The 21,221-nt window shown below is 37.3% G+C and overlaps 2 protein-coding genes and 2 pseudogenes across 3 annotated transcripts; 1 reads left to right on the forward strand and 3 right to left on the reverse strand.

Moving 5' to 3' along the window:
• Window positions 1–216: 216 nt before the first annotated feature.
• LOC148194294 (uncharacterized) lies at window positions 217–2,807 on the reverse strand. Its single transcript, XM_088097913.1, has 7 exons — window positions 2,619–2,807; window positions 2,289–2,539; window positions 2,043–2,210; window positions 1,859–1,966; window positions 1,693–1,768; window positions 381–476; window positions 217–306 (listed from the first exon to the last, which is right to left on the reverse strand). Exons 1-7 carry the CDS (start codon window positions 2,805–2,807, stop codon window positions 217–219), a joined length of 978 nt encoding a protein of 325 aa, XP_087954039.1.
• LOC124841161 (caffeoyl-CoA O-methyltransferase pseudogene) lies at window positions 795–1,304 on the forward strand (annotated as a pseudogene). Its single transcript, XR_015781570.1, has 3 exons — window positions 795–884; window positions 968–1,047; window positions 1,169–1,304. The product of XR_015781570.1 is annotated as a caffeoyl-CoA O-methyltransferase pseudogene (transcript).
• Window positions 2,808–2,875: 68 nt separating the features above from the next.
• On the reverse strand, window positions 2,876–4,325 carry LOC148194295 (uncharacterized). The gene is made up of 4 exons (XM_088097176.1): window positions 4,074–4,325; window positions 3,786–3,992; window positions 3,468–3,710; window positions 2,876–3,397 (listed from the first exon to the last, which is right to left on the reverse strand). The coding sequence occupies exons 1-4, from the start codon at window positions 4,323–4,325 to the stop codon at window positions 2,876–2,878; spliced, it is 1,224 nt and encodes a 407-aa protein (XP_087953302.1).
• A 143-nt stretch (window positions 4,326–4,468) lies between these two features.
• On the reverse strand, window positions 4,469–10,649 carry LOC148194296 (uncharacterized; annotated as a pseudogene).
• Between the last annotated feature and the right edge of the window lie 10,572 nt (window positions 10,650–21,221).

Genomic DNA, 21,221 nt, shown 5'->3' on the forward strand with positions numbered 1-21,221 from the left:
GAACTACTATCCATATTCAGACCTGCATAAGATTCAATCCCAGAATACAGTTTAAATAATCAATAACAAGTAAAATAATCAATATTGTTTTCATTAACACATCAAAATGTAATATTTACCTAACAAAGTCCCTAGCTATATTTACCTAACATAGTTACTTAACATATTACACATATAATAGTTCCTAAACTCAAAATGTAATTTTGAAGAATCCAATCATTTACAAATGGTTAAAAGAAATGCAGCCCATTGTTCCCGAACATCCTTTATGACATGTTGTTCCATTGGAGACGTGTCATCAAATATCTACACAATGAATAGTTTGAGTAAAGTTATAATATTAATGGCTTAAAATCTTAGTTATAAAATGTTCATGTTACCAATTTCCATGAGTCAACGACATTTACGGATATAATTTTCTGCATGTGTCTCATGACATAATATCCGCACTCAAAGCTTCCCGGTTGACGTGAGAACTACAAGTTAAATTTAGGGTTAAATATGTTTTTAGTCCCTAAACTATTGGCCGTTTTTAGTTTCGTCCCTCTTTCAAAATAAGGTACAATTTGGTCCTTATTCTTTTCGAAACTTTGGTTTTAGTCCTCTAAAACTAACACTGTTAAAAATTAGCTGACGTGGCTAACGGTAGACTGACACACGATTTTTTTTTCAAGTGTTTCTCACCTTTTCTCCCTTCTCTCTCTTCCTTCCGTCTTCCACCCAACTTCATCTTTCACAGCATCCCTGGTTACATCTCTAATGAAGCTTGAGCTAGTAAGAGATTCAGCAGAGACATGGCTAATGAAGATGAACCCAATAACCACCTCTTGGGCATCAGAAATCTCTCTCATAAGACTTTCCTTCATAGCGATGCACTCTATCAGGTCAATTCAACAACTCTTTTATTCTCTCTTTCAAATTGTAACCATATTTTCGCTTGAAACCAACATACATACTATTATTGCAGTACATACTTGAAACCAGTATTTATCCAAGAGAGCACGAGTGCTTGAAGGAGATCCGCGAGATGACAGAAAAACACCCTCGGTAAAATCATGGTCATTTTGCATTTCCTAATAAAAAATATGCAGTCTCTAAAATAAACCGTGCTTGTTCCAAATTCTTGGGAAATACTTGTTGAATAGTTTGGTAATGTTTTTTATAACAGGAACATAATGGCTACACCACCAGACGAAGGACAATTTCTGAGCATGCTTATTAAGCTCATTAATGCCAAGAACACCTTGGAAATTGGTGTATACACCGGTTACTCTTTAATATTGGGGAAAAAATTGCTTTGGTGATGGAGGAAACAAAGAAAGGGATTGCCATTTCCATGAGAAAGAAAGCTGGTTACGTTAGAGATGTAACCAGGGATGCTGTGAAAGATGAAGTTGGGTGGAAGATGGAAGGAAGAGAGAGAAGGGGAGAAAAGGTGAGAAACACTTGAAAAAAAAATCGTGTGTCAGTCTACCGTTAGCCACGTCAGCTAATTTTTAACGGTGTTAGTTTTAGAGGACTAAAACCAAAGTTTCAAAAAGAATGAGGACCAAATTGTACCTTATTTTGAAAGAGGGACGAAAACCAAAAACGGCCAATAGTTTAGGGACTAAAAACATATTTAACCCTTAAATTTATAAAGTATCATAAAATTTATAATTGTATTTATAGTTTGAAAGATTAACTACTTACAGTTGGTGCAATGAACTGCAACTTCTTTCTAGAGACGATATGTGTTCCCTGCAACCTTGAATATGCCTCAACCACTCTATAAAGTTAAATGTACATTGAAATGAGTCTTAAGGAACTTAGTAAAGTCAGATATGTCTACACTACAAATAAATTATTAAAAACTTACAATATTAGTGTATTTTTAATTGTCAAAGTGTGAGGTTTTTTGTGCAATGAACATAAGAGAACTACAAGAAATTGTTGAGGAAGAATTAGTAACAATTGCCAGTGACCCCTGTAGATTCAAACAATAATAGTGTTAAATAACATTTACGTAAATAAAATTTTATTAATAAAAATTATATACTTACTGTTGCAAATAAGGTGCTAAGTACACTTGCTTTTTTCCGTTTACAAAAGCCTCTAAGAGGTAGTTTTGGACCTCTTCACCTTTATTCCCAACTCCTTGAATGGCAACAGGGTCAATAAAACCATAAATGTGATCATTCTTCTTTTCAATGGTCAACCGATGTAAATACCTTAAACATTGAAAATGAATAATGTTAGAATAAAATATTGAATATATTTAAACTTCATAAATGTAGAAATTTACTTACAACAACCAAAGTTGTAGTATTGATATACATAACATATCAGTGCCAGAGAGAATTTCAAAAATATCCTTCTGACATATGAAGAAAGAGAGCGAAGATGTCCTGTTTGTGACTTCAGGAGGCATTTGTAACTCTATAGGAGAAAGGGAGATCTTCACTGCTAACACACCAAGTTGTTCTAGAATTATTTGTTGTGACGGCTGCGACTGTTGTTGCAGTGATTCATTCATATCTTCCTGCCCTTGTGCTTCAACCTGGTATACATATTTAAAAACTTACAAAATATTAATATTACTAATAAAAAACAACAAAGTGCCTAATTAAAACAATTACCTTCTTTACAATTGCTCTTGACAATCTAAGGGGCCAAAGGATAAAATTTCCAGGGGTCTGTCCCACTGTTTGAACATCCTCAGTGGGCACAGGGACTCGAGCTGTAGCATCTCGTACGTCTACAACCACCACTCTCATCATATCAGTTGTAATGGTTTCATGGTGCATGGTTGACCCCAATGTATACATTTTACCTAAGTTATCCAAATAATATTTGTAAAATATATCAAAGAATATGATTCAACAAACAAGTACATCTAGACAATATAATAAGATAAATTACCTAAGGCCACCAAGCACTGTAGGGCATCATCACTAAACAACTCGCACTCTGCATCAATAGTGGGAGAAGCGTTTTGAGGAGAAACATCACAACTCTCCTTTGTGCTTATACAAAGATGAGAAGGTTGAGGGAAATTCCTAGGTTGGCTTGAGGAGGAGGCGAATTCTGCTCGCACATCTGCTAACAATTGTGCCCGCATATCAGAGTACTCCTTCTTCAACTGTGCTCTCATATCACCGTACTCTTTCTTCATCTTGCTGATCTCCTCCCTCATCTCCTGTCTAATTTCTTCTCTTATACCCTTGAGGACCTCCTCACTGACATGGGCTTTACTGTGATGACTTGTTGGAGGACCAAAGAATTGACGGATGCCAATAAATTTACCAACACCTCGAACACGTCCAGAATGCTCTGGACGACCAATTGCAACTGCCAATATGTCCTCACGGCCCTCGGGAGTGAATGTACCTTGTGTGCTTTGCTCGACCAACTCATCCTACAACCAAATATTTAAAGTTAAGTTAATCACATATGGGAGATCATATGTTGTTATTATATGGACTTACAATGCGCCTAGCTATGCTCGCGGTTTCCTCAGATGTGTACTCCCTAGATGGTCTTTGACGAGCTCTCTTCCATGTAACATGGCGTGGAAGACGAGTTATGGCACTCGTATCGGAGGCCCCAATAGGATTAGAGGCAGATGCCTCTTTCATCATCTTCTGCTCCAATTTCTCATAACCCCCACGAGACAATATATGAGGGTGGACATTTTTCTTTGCGATCTCTTGTGCAGCTCTCCTCTTAGCCTAGTGTATATATAATTAATTATGTTAGCAATATGTTAACATAAATAGTTAAACTATGATATAAAATGAATTTACCTGAAAGGCAGGATCTAATCGCTTCAACTTAAAGGCTTGCCATGTTTCCTCATCAAGAAATTGATACTTTTCACAAGGGCTTTTATCAGTTTTGGAACCATAAATATAATGACTTGTAAGCATAGTCTTGAAATTCTTCCATCTTTCCCCGACATATGAAATCCATTTCGTCCTCAATAGATTAATGTTTGGGACGTCATATGTGACCTGTGCAATAAGAATGAATGACATGTTAAATATGAGTTATATATGTTAATGACACATTATATCAAAGTTAAGATTTCATACCAGGATGCTCTGCCATATCTGGTTCTTCACATTCTCTGGAACATGATCCCAATCATCACAAAGAATGGATGCCTTGCTTCTACCGAGCAAGGCCACATAACTAATGAATTTCGTGTTATTTTCTCCCAAGGGTTTACAGGTCTGCATATAAAAAAGAATGGGAAGCCTATGATCAGCGTTGCGGGTGGCTACCAACTCTCTCAACCTTGTCCCAGACCTACCTTTTTTTTCGGGTAGGCGTATGAATGTCATCCGCACCTTGTGAAGGTGGGAGGTCACCAGATGGTGCGTCACTAGACATTTCCCTACATAAATCATTAAGTGTTAATAATAATTAATAGATAAAATAACAAAGCAAAATATATAATACATCTAAAATTTTAGTTTATACATTATCAAGTTGCAATGTTCTCCCACAACCCTTCGTGATGATCATCACGTATGGCATGGACGTCGTCTACTTCATTATCGACATTCAAGGTTGGCATATTTGATGAGAAAGATGGAGTTTCACTAATATCAAGAACGACTTCATCATTGTCATCAGTATAATGCATTGTTCTACCTTTGAGCACCACTGACCATCTATTGTCTTCGGGATCAGTGACATAAAACACTTGTTTTGCCTGAGACGCCATGATAAATGGCTATTCAGTATAACCTTCCTTTTCTAGGTCAACCAATGTAAAACCTAGATCATCTGTCCTCACGCCAGTATTACCATCAACCCACTTACATTTAAAAACGGGTACTCTAAAACTTGTGTAATCTATCACCCAAATATCTTTAATTACACCAAAGTAGCACATGGATGCCATCACAGGATTTTTGTCCTTTGAACTCGAGAAATGCATTGACTCGGCCACAACCATTACTCCACTATTTTGAGTGGTGCTTTTTTCATCTTCTTTTTGTGTATGAAATGTGTAGTTATTTATATCATACCCACACCAACATATGACATCAAAGTTTGGCTCACTTGATAGCCAATTTAATGTATCAGAAGTTGTATGGTCAGCTTGAACTTGTTTTTTAAACCACTTTAAAAAGGTTCTGTTGTGTTCATTAATGACCCACTTTTGAGGCATTCATGGATTATTTCTCTTAACTATATCTTTATGAGCACTTAAGTAGGGGATGACTTCTTCAGTGTTATTCAATATATACATATGTGCTCGTAGAATTTCAGCTCTATTCAGGGTGACAACTTTTGCACTTCTAGTACCCTTACCAACACCTCTTCCATGGTAACGAGACCTAGGTACCCCTATAGCTTCAACATCTGATAAGTAGTCTTGTCGCAACCGATATCGCGACGGGATGACAATAAAAAAAAAGAAACGGGTTTTGAAAAGAGATTTGGAGTCGCCACCATAGTTTATTCTGGAAAACTACGGAAAAACCATAAAATGATAAGGCAAGGTCCGCGAAAACTGAATTTCGGGTTCGGGAGTCGGTTACGTGTAGGGAAGGTATTAGCACCCTACAATGCCTGCCCTAAGGCAGTACCTTTAATTAAATACGCGAATTTAATGTGGTTTGCTAAATGTTTAATTATCCCTCAAATAAAAAAATTAAAGAAACAAAAAATATATTTTTTAGTTTTTTTGGCCCGACAAGGATTGACCTTGCTCCTACGGATTCTCATTCAAAATGAGAAATCAGGGTTACGTAGTTCTGGTTGAAAGATTGTTTGTTTGTTTGAAAGTGTTGATGTTTTTAGCTTTTGAAGATTTTATATATTTATTGATATTTTCGAGAAAAAGAAAGTAATGAGTACTAGGCCGACGCGAACGGTCACACGAGTACTCATACTTTTAGAATGGTATTTAAATATTTTTAATTATTTTTTTTAAAAGAGAAATAACGATATTAAGCACTAGGACGATGCGAACGATCACACGAGCACTCATACCGTTATCTACTTATTTAGGAAGACTTAAGAGTATTGAGTGCTAGGCTGATGCGAACGATCACACGAGCACTCATACCATTATTTAATTTTTTAGATTGAAGATATTAAGTACTAGGCTGATGCGGACGATCGCACGAGTACTTATATCATTATTTAATTATAAGAGAAAAAGGTATTGAACACAAGGACGATGCGGATGATCTCACGAGTGTTCGACCTTTAAAACATATTTTTGTAAATTTATTTAAGAAAGAAGAAAAGATTTTTAGCACAAGAACGACGCGAGCGGTCACACGTGTGCTTAACCCTCGAAATGTATATTTTTTGTAATTTTATTTTTTTAAAAAAAAGAAGAAAAGGTTTCTAGCACAAGGACGACGCGAGCGGTCACACGTGTGCTTAACCTTTAAAACGTATATTTTTTGTAATTTTTTTTTTTAAAAAAAAGAAGAAAAGGTTTCTAGCACAAGGACGACACGAGCGGTCACACGTGTGCTTAACCTTTAAAACGTATTTTTTGTAAATTTTATATTTAAGCTATAAATATTGTATTATTAAATATATATATTTTAGGATAAGTAGATATCTAAAATAAATAGATAAAATAAAATAAAATAAGACAATAAAAAAAATAAAATAAAAATAAAACAAAAATAAAATAAATAAATGAAAATAAAGCAAATAATGGGGGTCTAAACTATTTTTTTCTTTTATAAAAAGATTGGGCCTAAACCCAAACTGGTATGGGGGTGCGCGGGTGAGAAGCGGGGGTACGGGAGAAAAGGTTTTCCACTATTCTTGGACTTGGCCCAGCACTGGCCTAGGGTGTGGTTTGCCTAACCTAGAATTTCCTAGGGGTTCAGGAGGCTCAAACTCATTCCCCACTCCCTCAGCTTACACGCCTTCTAGAGACCCAAAGTCTCTTGCTCTGTCCATAAGCTCACCGCCGCCTCTGCCAGTGCCGGCCACCGTCGCCTCAGCCAGAACACACCTTGGCCTCGCCGGCGACAACTTGCGCCACCAGAGCCACTGCCAGCCACGACGCCACCGTCTCCACTCTTCTCCCTTCGAAAACGGCGATCCCGAGGGAGGGTCCCGCCTCCGCCACACACACCGACGCTACCCTCCGTTCGCGGCCACCGCTGCCTCCGATGCCACACCGCCGCGTCCTATAGCTGGACCAAAGACATCACCGGCGGCAAACGCTAATGTTGGAAACGCCTTCGCTGCTCACAGGTCTCCTCACGGGTCTCCCTTTCACGCCTGGGATAGAAACGCCGCCACCGGCACCCCCCTTGTTCGACCCTAACTCACGCCGGCGTAACTCCCAGCCACCGTCGCCAGCGTAACTCCCAGCCACCGTCGCCAGCGTAACTCCCAGCCACCGTCGCCGGCGTGGCAGATGATTGTTCTACAAATTTCTTTTATCTCTGTGTTTAGGTTTTCCTCTTTTGGTGATTTGAATCTCTTTTGGTGTTGTTTGTTGCCAGAGCAATGAAGACAGATTTTGATTTTTTTTCTTTGCAGTTAATGGTGTAGTCAATGACGGGTGAAGATAGGTGGTGGCCGTGAGGTGTTAGTAGTGGCCGTGGGTGCCAAGATGGTTGTGACAGTGGGTGAATATGGATGATGGTTGATGATTGGATGAGGTAAAGGAGGATCGTGTGCTATAAGATTCTAGAATGGGGAATGTGGCAGACTCACCGTAGCATAAGTAAAATGGAATAAACATAAAAGGCAGTTGTGCAATAAGCATACATGACCACACAACATACATGACCACACAGGTGAGCAAGAGGCTTACCTCTCGGAGCTCTATGACTGATGTTAGCTGCGTGTATCCGGTGACCTCCTCTCCTTCCTCCTCTGGCCCTTGTCTTTCTTTGCCGGCGCCAAGCGTGAATACCCTTCTGTGAGTGGATTTGCCGGCGCCAAGCGTGGATGTCCTTCTGTGACTGGATGATGACCCAAGATGAAGGTCCCCCGCAGCAGTCTCCAATCCTCTTTTTTTCTTTCCCAAAATCTTGGAAATATTCCTCCTAACCACCTGGTCTCCCTCACCCCAGACACGCCTCCCATACACCACCTCCCCCACGTTTTCTATTTTCTTATTATATTTTTTATTTCAATTTTATTTTTTTATTTTATTTTTAATTTTATTTTTTATTTTATTTTTCAATTTTTCAGTTATTTTGATTAATTAACTCTATTAAAACAAAATGAATATAAGAAATAAAATAGAAATTGAATTAAAAGCAAAGATCTAAATACATTAAAATAGAAAAAAAAACAAAAAGGTAAAATAAAATAAAAGGAAAATAATAAAAACCAATAAAAACACATTTTTTACTACCCGGACAAAATTGAGTGTTGACAAGTCTGTACAAAACTCGATAGCTTCCTCAGCAATATATCTTTCAACTATTGATGCTTCAGGACGATATTGGTTCTTTACATAACCTTTTAATATCTTCAAGTATCGCTCAATAGGGTACATCCATCGTAAGAATACTGGACCACAAATTCTAACTTCTCTTACTAGATGAATAATTAAGTGCACCATAATATCAAAGAATGATGGAGGAAAGTACATCTCCAACTGACACAATATGACCACAACCTCATTTTCTAGTTGATCCAACTTCTCAATGTCAATAACTTTACTACATATTGCATTGAAAAAGAAGCACAATCTTGTTAATGTGTATCTAACATTCTTAGGCAATATGCCCCGAATAACCACTGGTAGTAGTTGTTGCATCAATACATGACAAAAATGAGATTTTAACCCAAGTAATTTATGATCTTTCATGGATACAACTCGTTTAAAATTAGAAGAGTAACCCAGTGGAACTTTCACACCTTGTAAAAATTCATAAAAACTCCTTTTTTCTTGTTTACACAATGTGTGACATGCTGGAGGCAAGTATGTCCTCTTACCATGTGATATTGGAGCTAATTGTTCTCTTATACCTATTTCAACCAGGTCCAAGCGAGCATTGAGTCCATCTTTCGTTTTCCCTTGAATATTGAGGAGCGTTCCGATAATACTATCCCAAACATTTTTCTCTACATGCATAACATCTAAACAATGTCTGACATCAAGCACCCTCCAATATGGGAGATCAAATAAAATTGACTTTTTCTTCCATATGTTGCTTGAAGTGCCTTTTTTTATGTCTTTCCAAGAACAACACCAATGTCCTTCACACGCTCATATACTTGTGATCCACTTAAAGCCATTGGAGCTAATTCATTTTCTTGACACCCATCAAATGCTTTCTTTAATTTACGATATGGATGGTTTGTACTAAGAAACCTTCGAAGTCCAAGGTATACTGTTTTCCTTCCATGCTGTAATTGACGATGACATGTGCCTTCTTCACATATAGGGCATGCTTTATGACCCTTAGTGCTATAGCCACTTAAATTACCATAAGCTGGAAAGCCGTTGATAGTACAAAATACCATGGCATGCAACTTGAATGAATCACCAGTGTATCCATCAAACATATCAACACCTTCCTCCCATAACATCTTTAAATCTTCAACTAATGGGGCTAAATAAACATCAATGTCGTTTCCTGGTTGTCTTGGACCCGAGATCATCAAGGATAACATCACATATTTGCGTTTCATACACAACCATGGAGGTAAATTGTAAATCACTAACATCACAGGCCACGAGCTATGTTTACTGCTCAAGTTTCCATATGGATTCATTCCATCTGTAGCAAGTCCAAACCTAATGTTTCTTGAATCAAGAAATTGGGGAACATGGAATCAAAATTCTTCCACTGCATTGCATCTGCTGGATGCCTCAAATTCCCATCTTTTATACGTCCATCTGCATGCCATCTCATGAGTTTTGCATCATTTGAGTTACTGAACAGGCGTTTCAATCGTGGAACAAGAGGAAGATACCACAAGACTTTTGCAGGAGGACCCTTCCTATCACATTCAAACTCACTCTCTTTTTGTTTGTATCGTGATACCCCACATTGTGGACATTGATGTAACTTGGCAAACTCGCTCTTGTACAAAATACAATCATTCGGGCATGCATGAATTTTTTTATACTCCATACCCATGGGACACAATATCTTCTTCGCATCATAATTGCGTGTTGGCAATGTGTTACCTTTAGGAAGCATGTCACTCAACAACTCAAGCAACTCTGTGAAGCTTTTATCAGTCCACCCATTTCTTGCTTTCACATTGAACAATTTTAACACAGCTGACAATCGAGTAAACTTACTGCATTCTGGATATAAAGGTTTTTCTGCGTCACTGCACAAGCTGTCATACATATGAGCACGTTGGAAGGAATCATGTCCGACATCACATATCATGTCCTCTAACCGATCACCCATCTCTAAATCAACTTCTTCTACTTCTACTTGAGAGTCACTTACACTTGGCATGTCTATTAATTCACCATGCCATGTCCACTTTGTGTAGCTCTTTAGGAATCCATCACATAGAACATGCTCTCGAATAACTTCAGTTGGTAGTTTTCGCTCATTCAAACAATTAACACACAGACAATAGAATCTTCCGTTATTGTCTGGAACATTCATCTTTGCAAATTCAAGAAATTGTTCTACTCCACTCTCATATTCATTTGTTGTGCGTATCAAATTTATCCAACTCCGATCCATGGTTATCTGTGAAAGCAACCACCTTTACAACAATCAAAAGTATAAATATGACTTTTACAACAAGAGCAAGAGAAATGAGATTTTTTTATTGGGATGAGTTATCCCAAATGATTTTTTCTTTGAAACTTTCTAGGTGGTATGGTGGCTGGTGGTATTACTATTCTCTTGTTATTTTCTCTTTCCATCACACAAGAGTTCAAGCTAATTAACTTTTACCAATTTCCTTTATCACCACATCATAATAACGAACAGGTAATATAATAAAATAGTAAAATTTCATTAGAAATTTATGAAAAAAAAAATCAACTATATCTAAAAGGAGAGTCACATTTGTGACAATCTGTCTTAACCCTTTGTAAAACAAAGTACATTTGTGACAATCTGTCTTAAATTAAGATAACCAATTGATGGGAATGTTTAACTATTGATTTAGGTCTTTATTTGCAATTGACAAATTGAGATTTTAATTTATTATTAAGATATTTTTAATCTTCTGACGTGTGACTATTCTTTTATATCAGTTTTAATTTTCTCTTTTTGTGACATCATGTTATCCATAGCATCTGTCATTTCTCTCTCTAGTTGCAGAGTTTTGAATGTACACAAAACATTTCCCCATCACTGTTTTTCTAGCTCTCATTATTGGCTAATGTGTAACTCGAGTCCTTTTTGCAAGTAAAATAAACCATTGTAAGAGTTTGTATAAACATGCCCAAACATTATTCATTCTAGTCAATTTACTTAATATATATGCGTAAATCTTCCCTAATATATATGTTTTGTTATGATATTTTAGTGTATCCAAATTGGATGATTTTATAAAATTGGGTTAGATTTAAAAATAATTTTTTAAGAGTTTTATTTAATTTTATTATTAAAATTTGTTAATTTTAATGTAAATATTTAAAAAATTATTAAAATGGTAAATAAAGAAGAAAAAGTTAATATTTCATAGATATTAAAAAATGCCTAATAAAAAAACCATCAATTTCTTCATAAATATAAGTTATATTAAGGACTAGAGAGAGTGTAATATTTATGTATGTAATATAGTTAAATACATTAAGTTTAAGTTATACAGTTTAGACCGATTAAATTGAAATAGTCTCCGATGGGATAATTTATATCTTTTGTATTTCTTATTCTTGACCCTTTAGTAATGTTTAAAGTTAATAATAGAAAGGTTTTTTTACTCAGACTCACAGCACTTCACACTTTGACACGTAATAAGTTAGTTTAATGATTAGTTATCATTACTGTAATCTCCCAAAATTATCTTTATTTCACTAGTTCTCATTTCTGGTACACAATATGTGCACCAATTTTCTAATCAGACCTTGTCCAACCAATTTCCACACAACCAAAGGTTCATATCATATGAAGTAAGCACCCAACTTCCACCAAACCGAACACACAAATCACAAAACGACACCTACAACCCAAATTGAAGGCAAGAAATAAACCTATTTTTGTGGTACCATTTTCAAGCCTTCGCCATATGTTTCGAAATGCAGAGAAACAAGATCAAATCTTCTAGCTTCAATTAAAAAACTGCATAATCTTTGCTGGCCTAAAAACATGCACAAATAACCACAATCTTTACCCACGCACGACCTTCACAATCAACCTTCACGCTTGACGTTCACCACTTTCATAACACCTCCAACAGCTCCACTGAACACCTGCATCACAAACAAACGGTTAAAGGGTGCTCATATTTGAACCACCTCCGCCAGGTCCTACACTCTTCTCTGCATCCTCTTGAGTGGGCATCCTCCACCTTCGTCCACTACTTCAATGGCCATGCCTTCCTCGGTGCATCCTCCACCATGACAGACACCCCCGTAGCTGCTTCAACGACCATCACATGCTCGCTCCATCCTCCAAGGACACCTTCGTCCACTACTTCAACCACCATGGGATGCGCGCTACATCCTCCACCATCATGGATCATGCCGCTTCCACCACTAACGTCCGGACCAAATGCACGCCTCTGCAACCACCACCTTCGTCGCATGGGTACTGCAACGTCCACCTTCTTCAACCATCAACGCGCCATAACAAGTTGCAACCATCAAGCTTCGTCCTCCAAGGGAACCGAATAAGCCCTCTGGAACCGGATATGCCCTGCAATGTCCCCAACACAGCACCTCCTAACCGAATACAGTCGCTCCAATCCAAGAACATATGGTGGAACCGAATACGCAGCATGGGAATCGAATACGGTTTCCCATGTTTTTCTTCGAAACCGTGTAACCGAATACAGCATGAAGGAACCGAATACGGTATCATGTTCTTCGTCTTCTCCAACTTCTCAGAGTCGTTTTCTTCATCAACCACTTTCTTCTTCATCTCCTCCAGCCATCAAGCTTTTCTTCTTCATCAACCACCAACCCTACAACGTCAACAAATAACAAAAACTTGTGTAAACAACTACAATCATACCTGACCTTAGCTTTCCCTCTTCGCCCGCACTGAACGCATCAAACAATACTTGTATAAACACACTTGCAGACAATGCTCCTTCGTTCACTTGCACATGACAATGCTCTTCTGGCTCAATTAAGACAACAACAACCACAAACCAAGCACATATTAATGGTTGTTCGACATGGTCAAAAGTTATTCAAAATAATATTGTGTATATGTGACTAATGCATGCGGGAATCTCTCCTGTTCAATGCCTGTATGAAGCAAAAGGCTCAAGAATCTCTCTGCAACTTTCCTTTCAATAACTCAGTAAACTCGTGAGTGCACAGTGTACCCAAGTTCGAATTAATAATGCTTGGAATCAATGCTTAGTAGTTAGAATCAATAATAATAAAGATGCAAAACTGGAAGTGGAATTACAAAAAATGCAGAGGGCACATCTGACTTTTGCATTGTGATCCCTCCAAATCGCGTCTTCCTAACGAGTGACCAAAAAGCGGTGAATCCCGCAATTCACTTTAATTCCTTCCGCGCAATTGCCTCCAAGCGAACACGACTTTCTCTTGTAATCGTCACTCGTTGTTATGCGTGAACAGGGAATCACCCCAAGTGAAAACAGCATAAGTGTTTAGTAAAATTATTTTATATATTGTAAACTTCAACCCTCTTATAAACCAAAGACGAAATGAAATTGCATAAAAGTAAGAAAGTAATTTTAAAAAAAAGAAGCTAAAATTTTATTTTGGTTTCTATATTTTCGTCTAGTTTATTTGATGTGGTTTTTATTTTATTTTATTTTTATACATTCAACTAGGTTTAAATTGGTATCAAAAAAGTGTAGAGAGAGATATTCTTTGCACCTCTTTTTGCTTAGGTGGTCTGTTATGTATTTTTTAATTGCAGGCTTAATTAAAGTGAGTGACAATCGCTTTTAGGATTTGAGATTGAAAAAAATCATCTATGATAACTAGGGTTTTCAAATTTTGACAATATTGTGTTTCGGGGAGAATGGTGTGATAGAGAATGACAAATTCGCTATTCCCAATTATTACAACAAAAAAGGAAGAACTATACAAATCATACATACCTCACAAAGCAACTAAGACGATTTCAGGAACAGGAATTTGCAAAATCACTTTTCAGACCACGAAAAAACTCATATCTAGTTTGTTGTTAGACTCAACTTTTGGTTTTAGACCGTTCAGTCTCTTTCTGTACATTCGGTCTTATTGTGTGTGACCGTTCGGGCTTTAGCTAGTGCTCGACCTGTGTTGGCCTCCTATTGTTAATAATTGTTCGGTCATCTGTTGTGTTTGTTACAGTTGCTTTGACTAGCTATATATTGTAGCCTGTCTTTGCGGTTTGTAAGGTTTTTTCAATCTCGAAATATTATTCAGATCATTTTTCTCTCTGTCTTTTAATCTCTTGTTCTTGCTTCTTTGCATTTGGGTTTTCTGTTCTCTGTTTCATGTGAACCCAACAATTGACGCCCACCTTGGGGTTGTGAATCAAGAAATTCCAGAAACGATGACAACCAAGTTCGACGTAGAGAAATTCAATGGATCAAATGACTTCGGGCTGTGGAAGATCAAGATGGAGGGTATCTTGATACATCAGGGTTTTGATGATGCATTGAAAGGGGAGTTGAACATGGGTGTTACTCTGACGCAAGAAGAGAAGAAAAGAATGGTAGATAGGGCAAGAAGTGCAATCATACTGTGTCTTGGTGATAAGGCGTTGAGGGATGTTGTAAAGGAGAAGATTACGGTTGGAATATGGGCAAAGTTGGAGTCATTGTACATGACAAAGTTGTTGGCTCATAGGTTGTGTCTGAAGCAACAACTCTATTCGTTCAAGATGACAGAATCAAGAACCATAGAGGAGCAACTTGCAGAATTCAGCAAGATTGTTGATGATCTGGAGAATATTGACATGAGGTTGGAAGATGAAGATAATGTTGTTATTCTTCTGAATGCACTTCCAAGAACGTTCGAGCATTTCAGGGATGTCTTGCTCTATGGTAAGGATCAGGTGATTACTTTAGAGGAGGTTGTGACATCAATTCGAACCAAGGAGTTCCAAAAACTTCAAGATTTGAAGGCAACCAAGGTGGAGGCATCTGGGCACGTTGCAGTGAAATGCAAAGGGAAGAAGCAGGGGGAAAATTGGAAGAAGCCAAAACCAGAAGGTATGAAACAGGTGAGATGTTTCAAGTGCCAGAAGATTGGAAATATCAAGAAGTTCTGTCCAGAGAAGGGCAAAGCCATTCGGTCACAGGAAACTGCTGATGTGGTAGAGGCGTCCGAGGGATATGAATCTGTTGGTGTTCTGGTGGCTTCATTTGAAGATTCTCAAAGGAGCTGGGTCATGGATTCTGGTTGTACCTATCACATGTCCCTGGTGAAGGAATTCTTTGAGAGTCTGGAGCAAAAGGAGCATGGAAATGTGTTGCTCGGTAATAACAAGGCTTGCCGAGTGCAAGGATTGGGTCGGTAAGGCTGAAGATGTTTGACAACCAAGAGATGGTGATGCAGGATGTGAGATATGTGCCTAAACTAAAGAGAAATTTGATTTCTATCAGTTCGTTTGATCTTAGGGGTTACTCCACTGGAGATTGTGTGATTGTCAAAGGCAAAAGAATTGGAGAAGCAATGTTTACTTGAGGATGAGACATATTAGTGAAGTCAGAGAATACCGCTCGGCTTTGGCACTTGAGGATGAGACATATTAGTGAAGGACCTTAAAGAATTGGAGAAGCAATGTTTACTTTTGGGAGATAAGCTGCAAAAGCTAGATTTCTGTGACCACTGTGTCTTGGGGAAATCATACAAAATATCGTTCGGCAAAGGGAAACACTTAACCGAACGTCCATTCGAGTATGCTCATGCTGATTGGTGGGGGCCTGCAAGAACTCAAACTCATGGTGGAGGAGCATATTTCCTTAGTATAATTGATGATTTTTCAAGAAGAGTGTGGATCTACGTTCTGAAAAATAAGTCTAAAACGTTTCAAAGGTTCAAGGAGTGGAATACACAGACCGAGAATCAATTGGGGTGTAAGTTGAAATGCTTGAGAACTGACAATGGTCTGGAGTTTGTTTTAAAGGAATTTAATGAGTTCTGCAAGGTTAAAGGGATCAGGAGGCATAAGACTGTGGTGGAAACTCCTCAGCAAAAAGGTTTGGCTGAAAGGATGAATAGAACAATTCTAGAGAGGGTTCAGTGCATGTTGCTTGGATCGGGATTGTCAAAAGCTTTCTGGGGAGAGGCGGCCAATACGGCAGTATACCTGATCAACAGGAGTTCGTCTTCAGCTCTCAATCATAAAACGCCAATGGAAGTTTGGAGTGGACAGCCAACAAATTACTCAAACTTAAGGGTGTTTGGTTCTTTGGCGTTTGCACATGTCAAAGGGGACAAACTGGAGGCCCGAGCGGTGAAAAGTGTATTCCTTGGATATGCTGAAGGAGTTAAGGGATACAGGTTGTGGAGGTTGGATAATAAACCTTCAAAATTTATCATTAGTAGAGATGTCATTTTTTATGAGACAAGAATGGTAATGCCTGCTAAAAATCCTGAGAAGAAAACTCTCATTAAGGTGGAGCAGACTACTGATGAAGTCGTTCGGTCGTTGATTGAGAAAGATCGAACGGGTGAAGTTCAAAATGAAGTCGTTCGGTCATTAGCTAAGAACCGAACGGTTGGAGTTCAAAGAGAGTCTATCATAGATCTTGGTGATGATACAGATGGAATGTCTGGTGATGTGAGTCACTAAAGAGAGGCTGGTGTTGAATTGAGAAATTATCAGCTTGTACGTGATAAGGTAAGGAGAATCTCTAAGCCAACCAAACAATTTGGAAAGGTAGATCTAATTTGCTATGCCTTGAATGTTGCTGAAGATCTTGAAAGCTCGGGTGAACCGAGAAGTTACAAGGAGGCTCTTGACAGCAGCGATCGGCATCTTTGGCATGGTGCTATGGAGGAAGAGCTTGAGGCGTTAAGGAAGAATAGCACCTGGAGATTGGTGGATCTGCTGATAACAGTTGAAAAACTGTTATTTTCATGCTTAAAATTGACACAAAAAGCAACCTTTACACTTAGAAACTAGCTTGAAATCATGCTTTTATCCATATTTTCATAAATAAGAGAGCTGGACAGGTTTATGCTTGATTTCAGTGTTTTTGTGCAGGTTTTAAGGTGAATTTAGTGAAAGAAGTGAAGAAGGAGAGAAATGGAATCAGAAAAGTCAACCAGAAACCAAAAAAGTCAACCAGTCAACTAGAAAAGTCAACCAGTCAACCAAAAAGTCAACCAGAATACGAAAAAAGTCAACCAGACGAGTTTTGGGCCAGTTTTATGCGATTTTATGATCTGTTTGGGCCTGGACCCGTTTTCTATTATTTTTATGTCCTATTTAAAGACCTAGATGTCTTAGGGTTTGGTATCTTTGGCAGAAACAAAGCAAACACTCTATCTTCCACCCCTTTGAAGGAGGATCTTGGATGGTCAGGCTACCTCTTCACCTTTCTAGGGTTTTATCTTTCATTCTTTCATTATTGTTCATCGAGGTTCACCATGAATATGGTGAACTAAACCTTGTATGTTTGTTGGGGAATCAATGTAATCTTTTGAAGCTCTCATATATGGAATTTGTGCTTGCATCTTAATCTAAGATTTATGCTTTCTTCCATCATTAGTTAGGGTTTTTCCTCTTTGCTTAATGATTGCTTTGTTTAACTCATTCAATGCATGATTATTGATTTTGTCGATACGGGAACGTACGGGGAAGTCTAGATCCGGGGAATCTCTCCCAATATTATATTGGTTGTCGTTAAGCTCCTGTGCTAAGAAAACTAATTATTAGGAATGCTAGGAATTGTATGAACTCGTAATTAGGGAGAAGCCTTCTTGAAAGGTAATTTAGAGAGTGACATTAACAATGATGACTTGAATGTGAATTCCTAAAATATATGAGAGTGGATAAGATGAAATTGACCCCCAACAACATATTCATCAATATATTTCATTGAAAGTGCTTGTCTTTTGTTTTAGCCATTGATCAACCTCATGCATACATGTTTATTTTCGTCTTTTGCATATTAAACTCCACTTATTTTGTTCTTAAGTCTTAGCTAATCAACAAATCACATAACTAAACTAGGCCGTGAGTCCTTTGGGAGAACGATACTTGGTCTTACCGAGTTTATTACTTGAAACGATTCGGTCATACTTGCCGATTGTTCAACAAGTTTGTGACATCATATTTTGGTGATCATAAATTTGTCCATCATTTGCCAAAGGGTAAGAAGGTCATAGGTTCTAAATGGATCTTCAAGAAAAAAGAAGCTATACCAGGGGGTGAGAAAGCAAGGTACAAAGCGAGACTTGTTGCAAAAGGCTTCACCCAGATTGAAGGTATAAATTATCATGAGATTTTTTCTCCTGTGGTAAAGCACTATTCGGTCAGTGTTCTAATGGCTATAGTTACTCATCAAAATTTGCATTTGGAACAATTGGATGTGAGAACTGCGTTTCTACATGGAGATTTGGAGGAAACCATTTATATGAAGCAGCCGGAGGGATTTGCTTTGGATGATAGGGTGTGTCTGTTGCAGAAGTCGTTATACGGCTTGAAGCAAAGTCCAAGACAATGGTATAGGAAATTTGATGATTTCCTAATAAAGATGAACTTTAAGCGGTGCAATTATGATGACTGTGTGTATACTCTGAACCGTGATAGTGAGGTATTGTATCTTCTACTATACGTGGATGATATTCTCATTGCCAGTAGTGACGGGTGCATGATTCATGAGTTGAAAGCAAAATTGAGTGGTGCTTTTGAGATGAAGGAGTTAGGGGAAGCAAGGAAGATCTTGAGCATTGATATAAAGAGAGATAAACTAGGGGAAACTTGTTTTTATCTCCAAAGAATTACTTGCAGAAGGTGGTTTCAAGGTATCAGATGTCTCAATCCAAACCTGTTGGCACACCGATCGGTCAACACTTGAAACTCACCAAAGAGAAATGCCCGAAGACCGAGAATGAGGGGAGGAAGATGAAGTCTGTTCCATTTTCTAATGGGATTGGGAGCATCATGTATGGCACGGTCTGCACTAGACCTGACCAGGCGCATGGAGTAAGTATTCTCAATCTGTTTATGGTTGATCTTGGACAAATCCACTAGGAAGCTTTGAAGTGGATGCCTAGATACATAAGGGGGTCTCTGGATACTAGATTACTTTTTCAAAATAACTCTCAAGGTGGAGGTTTTATTGAAGGATTTGTAGATTCAGATTTTGCCGGGTGTATGGACACAAGAAAGTCCCGTTCGGAATATGTGTTTACTCTGTTCGGAACTGCTGTTAGTTGAAGCACTGAAGCAGAATATTGTGCGCTTGGTGAAGGGGTAAAGGAGGCACTTTGGTTAAAAGGCTTGATTCAGGAATTGGGGATTGATCAAAAGTTTGTTTGTGTTTATTGTGACAGCCAAAGCGCCATACATTTGGCCAACCATCAAATATACCATTCAAGAACAAAGCATATTGATGTCAAACTGCACTTTGTCAGGAGCATTGTAGAATCTAGTACTGTCCAAATCTGCAAAATTGCATCTGAAGGCAACCCTGTAGATATGCTAACTAAGCCGTCACAAAGGAGAAATTTTTGAAGTTTTTGTCCAGGATTGGTTCTGTACCGTTCGGTTTGTAATTGTTTATCGTTCGGTTTGTTTTTCTTGTAATAGTCGAGTCTAGGTAGAGATTTGTTGTTAGACTCAACTTTTGGTTTTAAACCATTTGGTCTCTTTCTGTACGTTCGGTCTTATTGTGTGTGACCGTTCGAGCTTTAGCTAGTGTTCAGCCTGTGTTGGCCTCCTACTGTTAATAATCGTTCGGTCATTCTATTGTGTTTGTTACAGTTGCTTGGACTGACTATATATTGTAGCCTGTCTTTGCGGTTTGTAAGGTTTTTTCAATCTCGAAGTATTATTCAGATCATTTTTCTCTCTGTCTTTTACTATCTTGTTCCTACTTCTTTGCATCTGGGTTTTCTATCCTCCGTTTCACGCGAACCCAACATAGTTCATTCTCAAACCCTATCCTTTTTTATCTTTAATTTGGATTTCAAAAATACAATAAAAATACCCTATTTCTCATACCACTTTCAATTAATGGGTCACAAAAAAAACACAGGTCATGGACACAATGTCACCTTGTACACTTTTTGTTAACCATTTAAACATTATCAAAATAGAACAAAATTAACCAAAACTGGAACCTAATTGAATGTAAAAAAATTGAGAACCACACTAAACAAACTAGACAAAAATAAAAACTAAAATAGTATTTAAGTAAAAAAAAATTAGCCCAAAAATATTAATGAATTCGAGTCAATTTTTTATTTTTTTGTCTTAAATTAAATTTAACCATTGGAAAGGAAACAAAGTTTTATTTTTATTTAACTTTGGGATGCGGAGAAAAATTATCCAAAAAATAATATTTCAAAATAAATTTTATTTATTTATAAGGTAAAAGTAATGTATACGAATTATAAAGTATTTTGAATGAAGTAGAAAATAAATTTAACGAAAGTAATCTATGTTTTACTAATTCAAGCTTGTTCCATTTTACATTAGTTTTGTTATTAACTCTGTAAATAGAGTCGTTTTCTTTTTTTTTTAAGCCGTTTGTATATAAGAGGTATATTCAATTCATATTTGAGAGTGACTTTCTTTTCTCACTTCTTTATCGGCTATCATACGGAGGGAATAGAAAAAAAAACTTTTAAAAATATTATAAATGGAGTGGTCATTATAATTTATTAAGAAAGACTATAGAAAACATAAAAGTAGTAGTCTTATAACCAAATTTAAATTCGAGAATGGATTATATGTGGAGAAGGGGTTAATAGTCATAACATTGAAGACAATTTCCTAAGCGTGTAAAATTAGTGTAATTTCCTAAAATATTTATTTTTCCCAAATCATCCAATAAAACATACAAATATGCAATGATAAAAAAAAGTAATTTTTAAAATAATTTTGGCCAATGAACCTTAATTTTATATATTTTAAAAAATTGAGAAATCAAAATTAGATAATTTTTTTAAAAAACCTTATTTGAGGAAATATTGATCTGAATAACAT

Source organism: Vigna umbellata, chromosome 8, assembly GCF_029865625.1.
Source record: "Vigna umbellata cultivar VRB3 chromosome 8, Vumbellata_1.0, whole genome shotgun sequence".
Lineage (NCBI taxonomy): Eukaryota > Viridiplantae > Streptophyta > Magnoliopsida > Fabales > Fabaceae > Vigna > Vigna umbellata.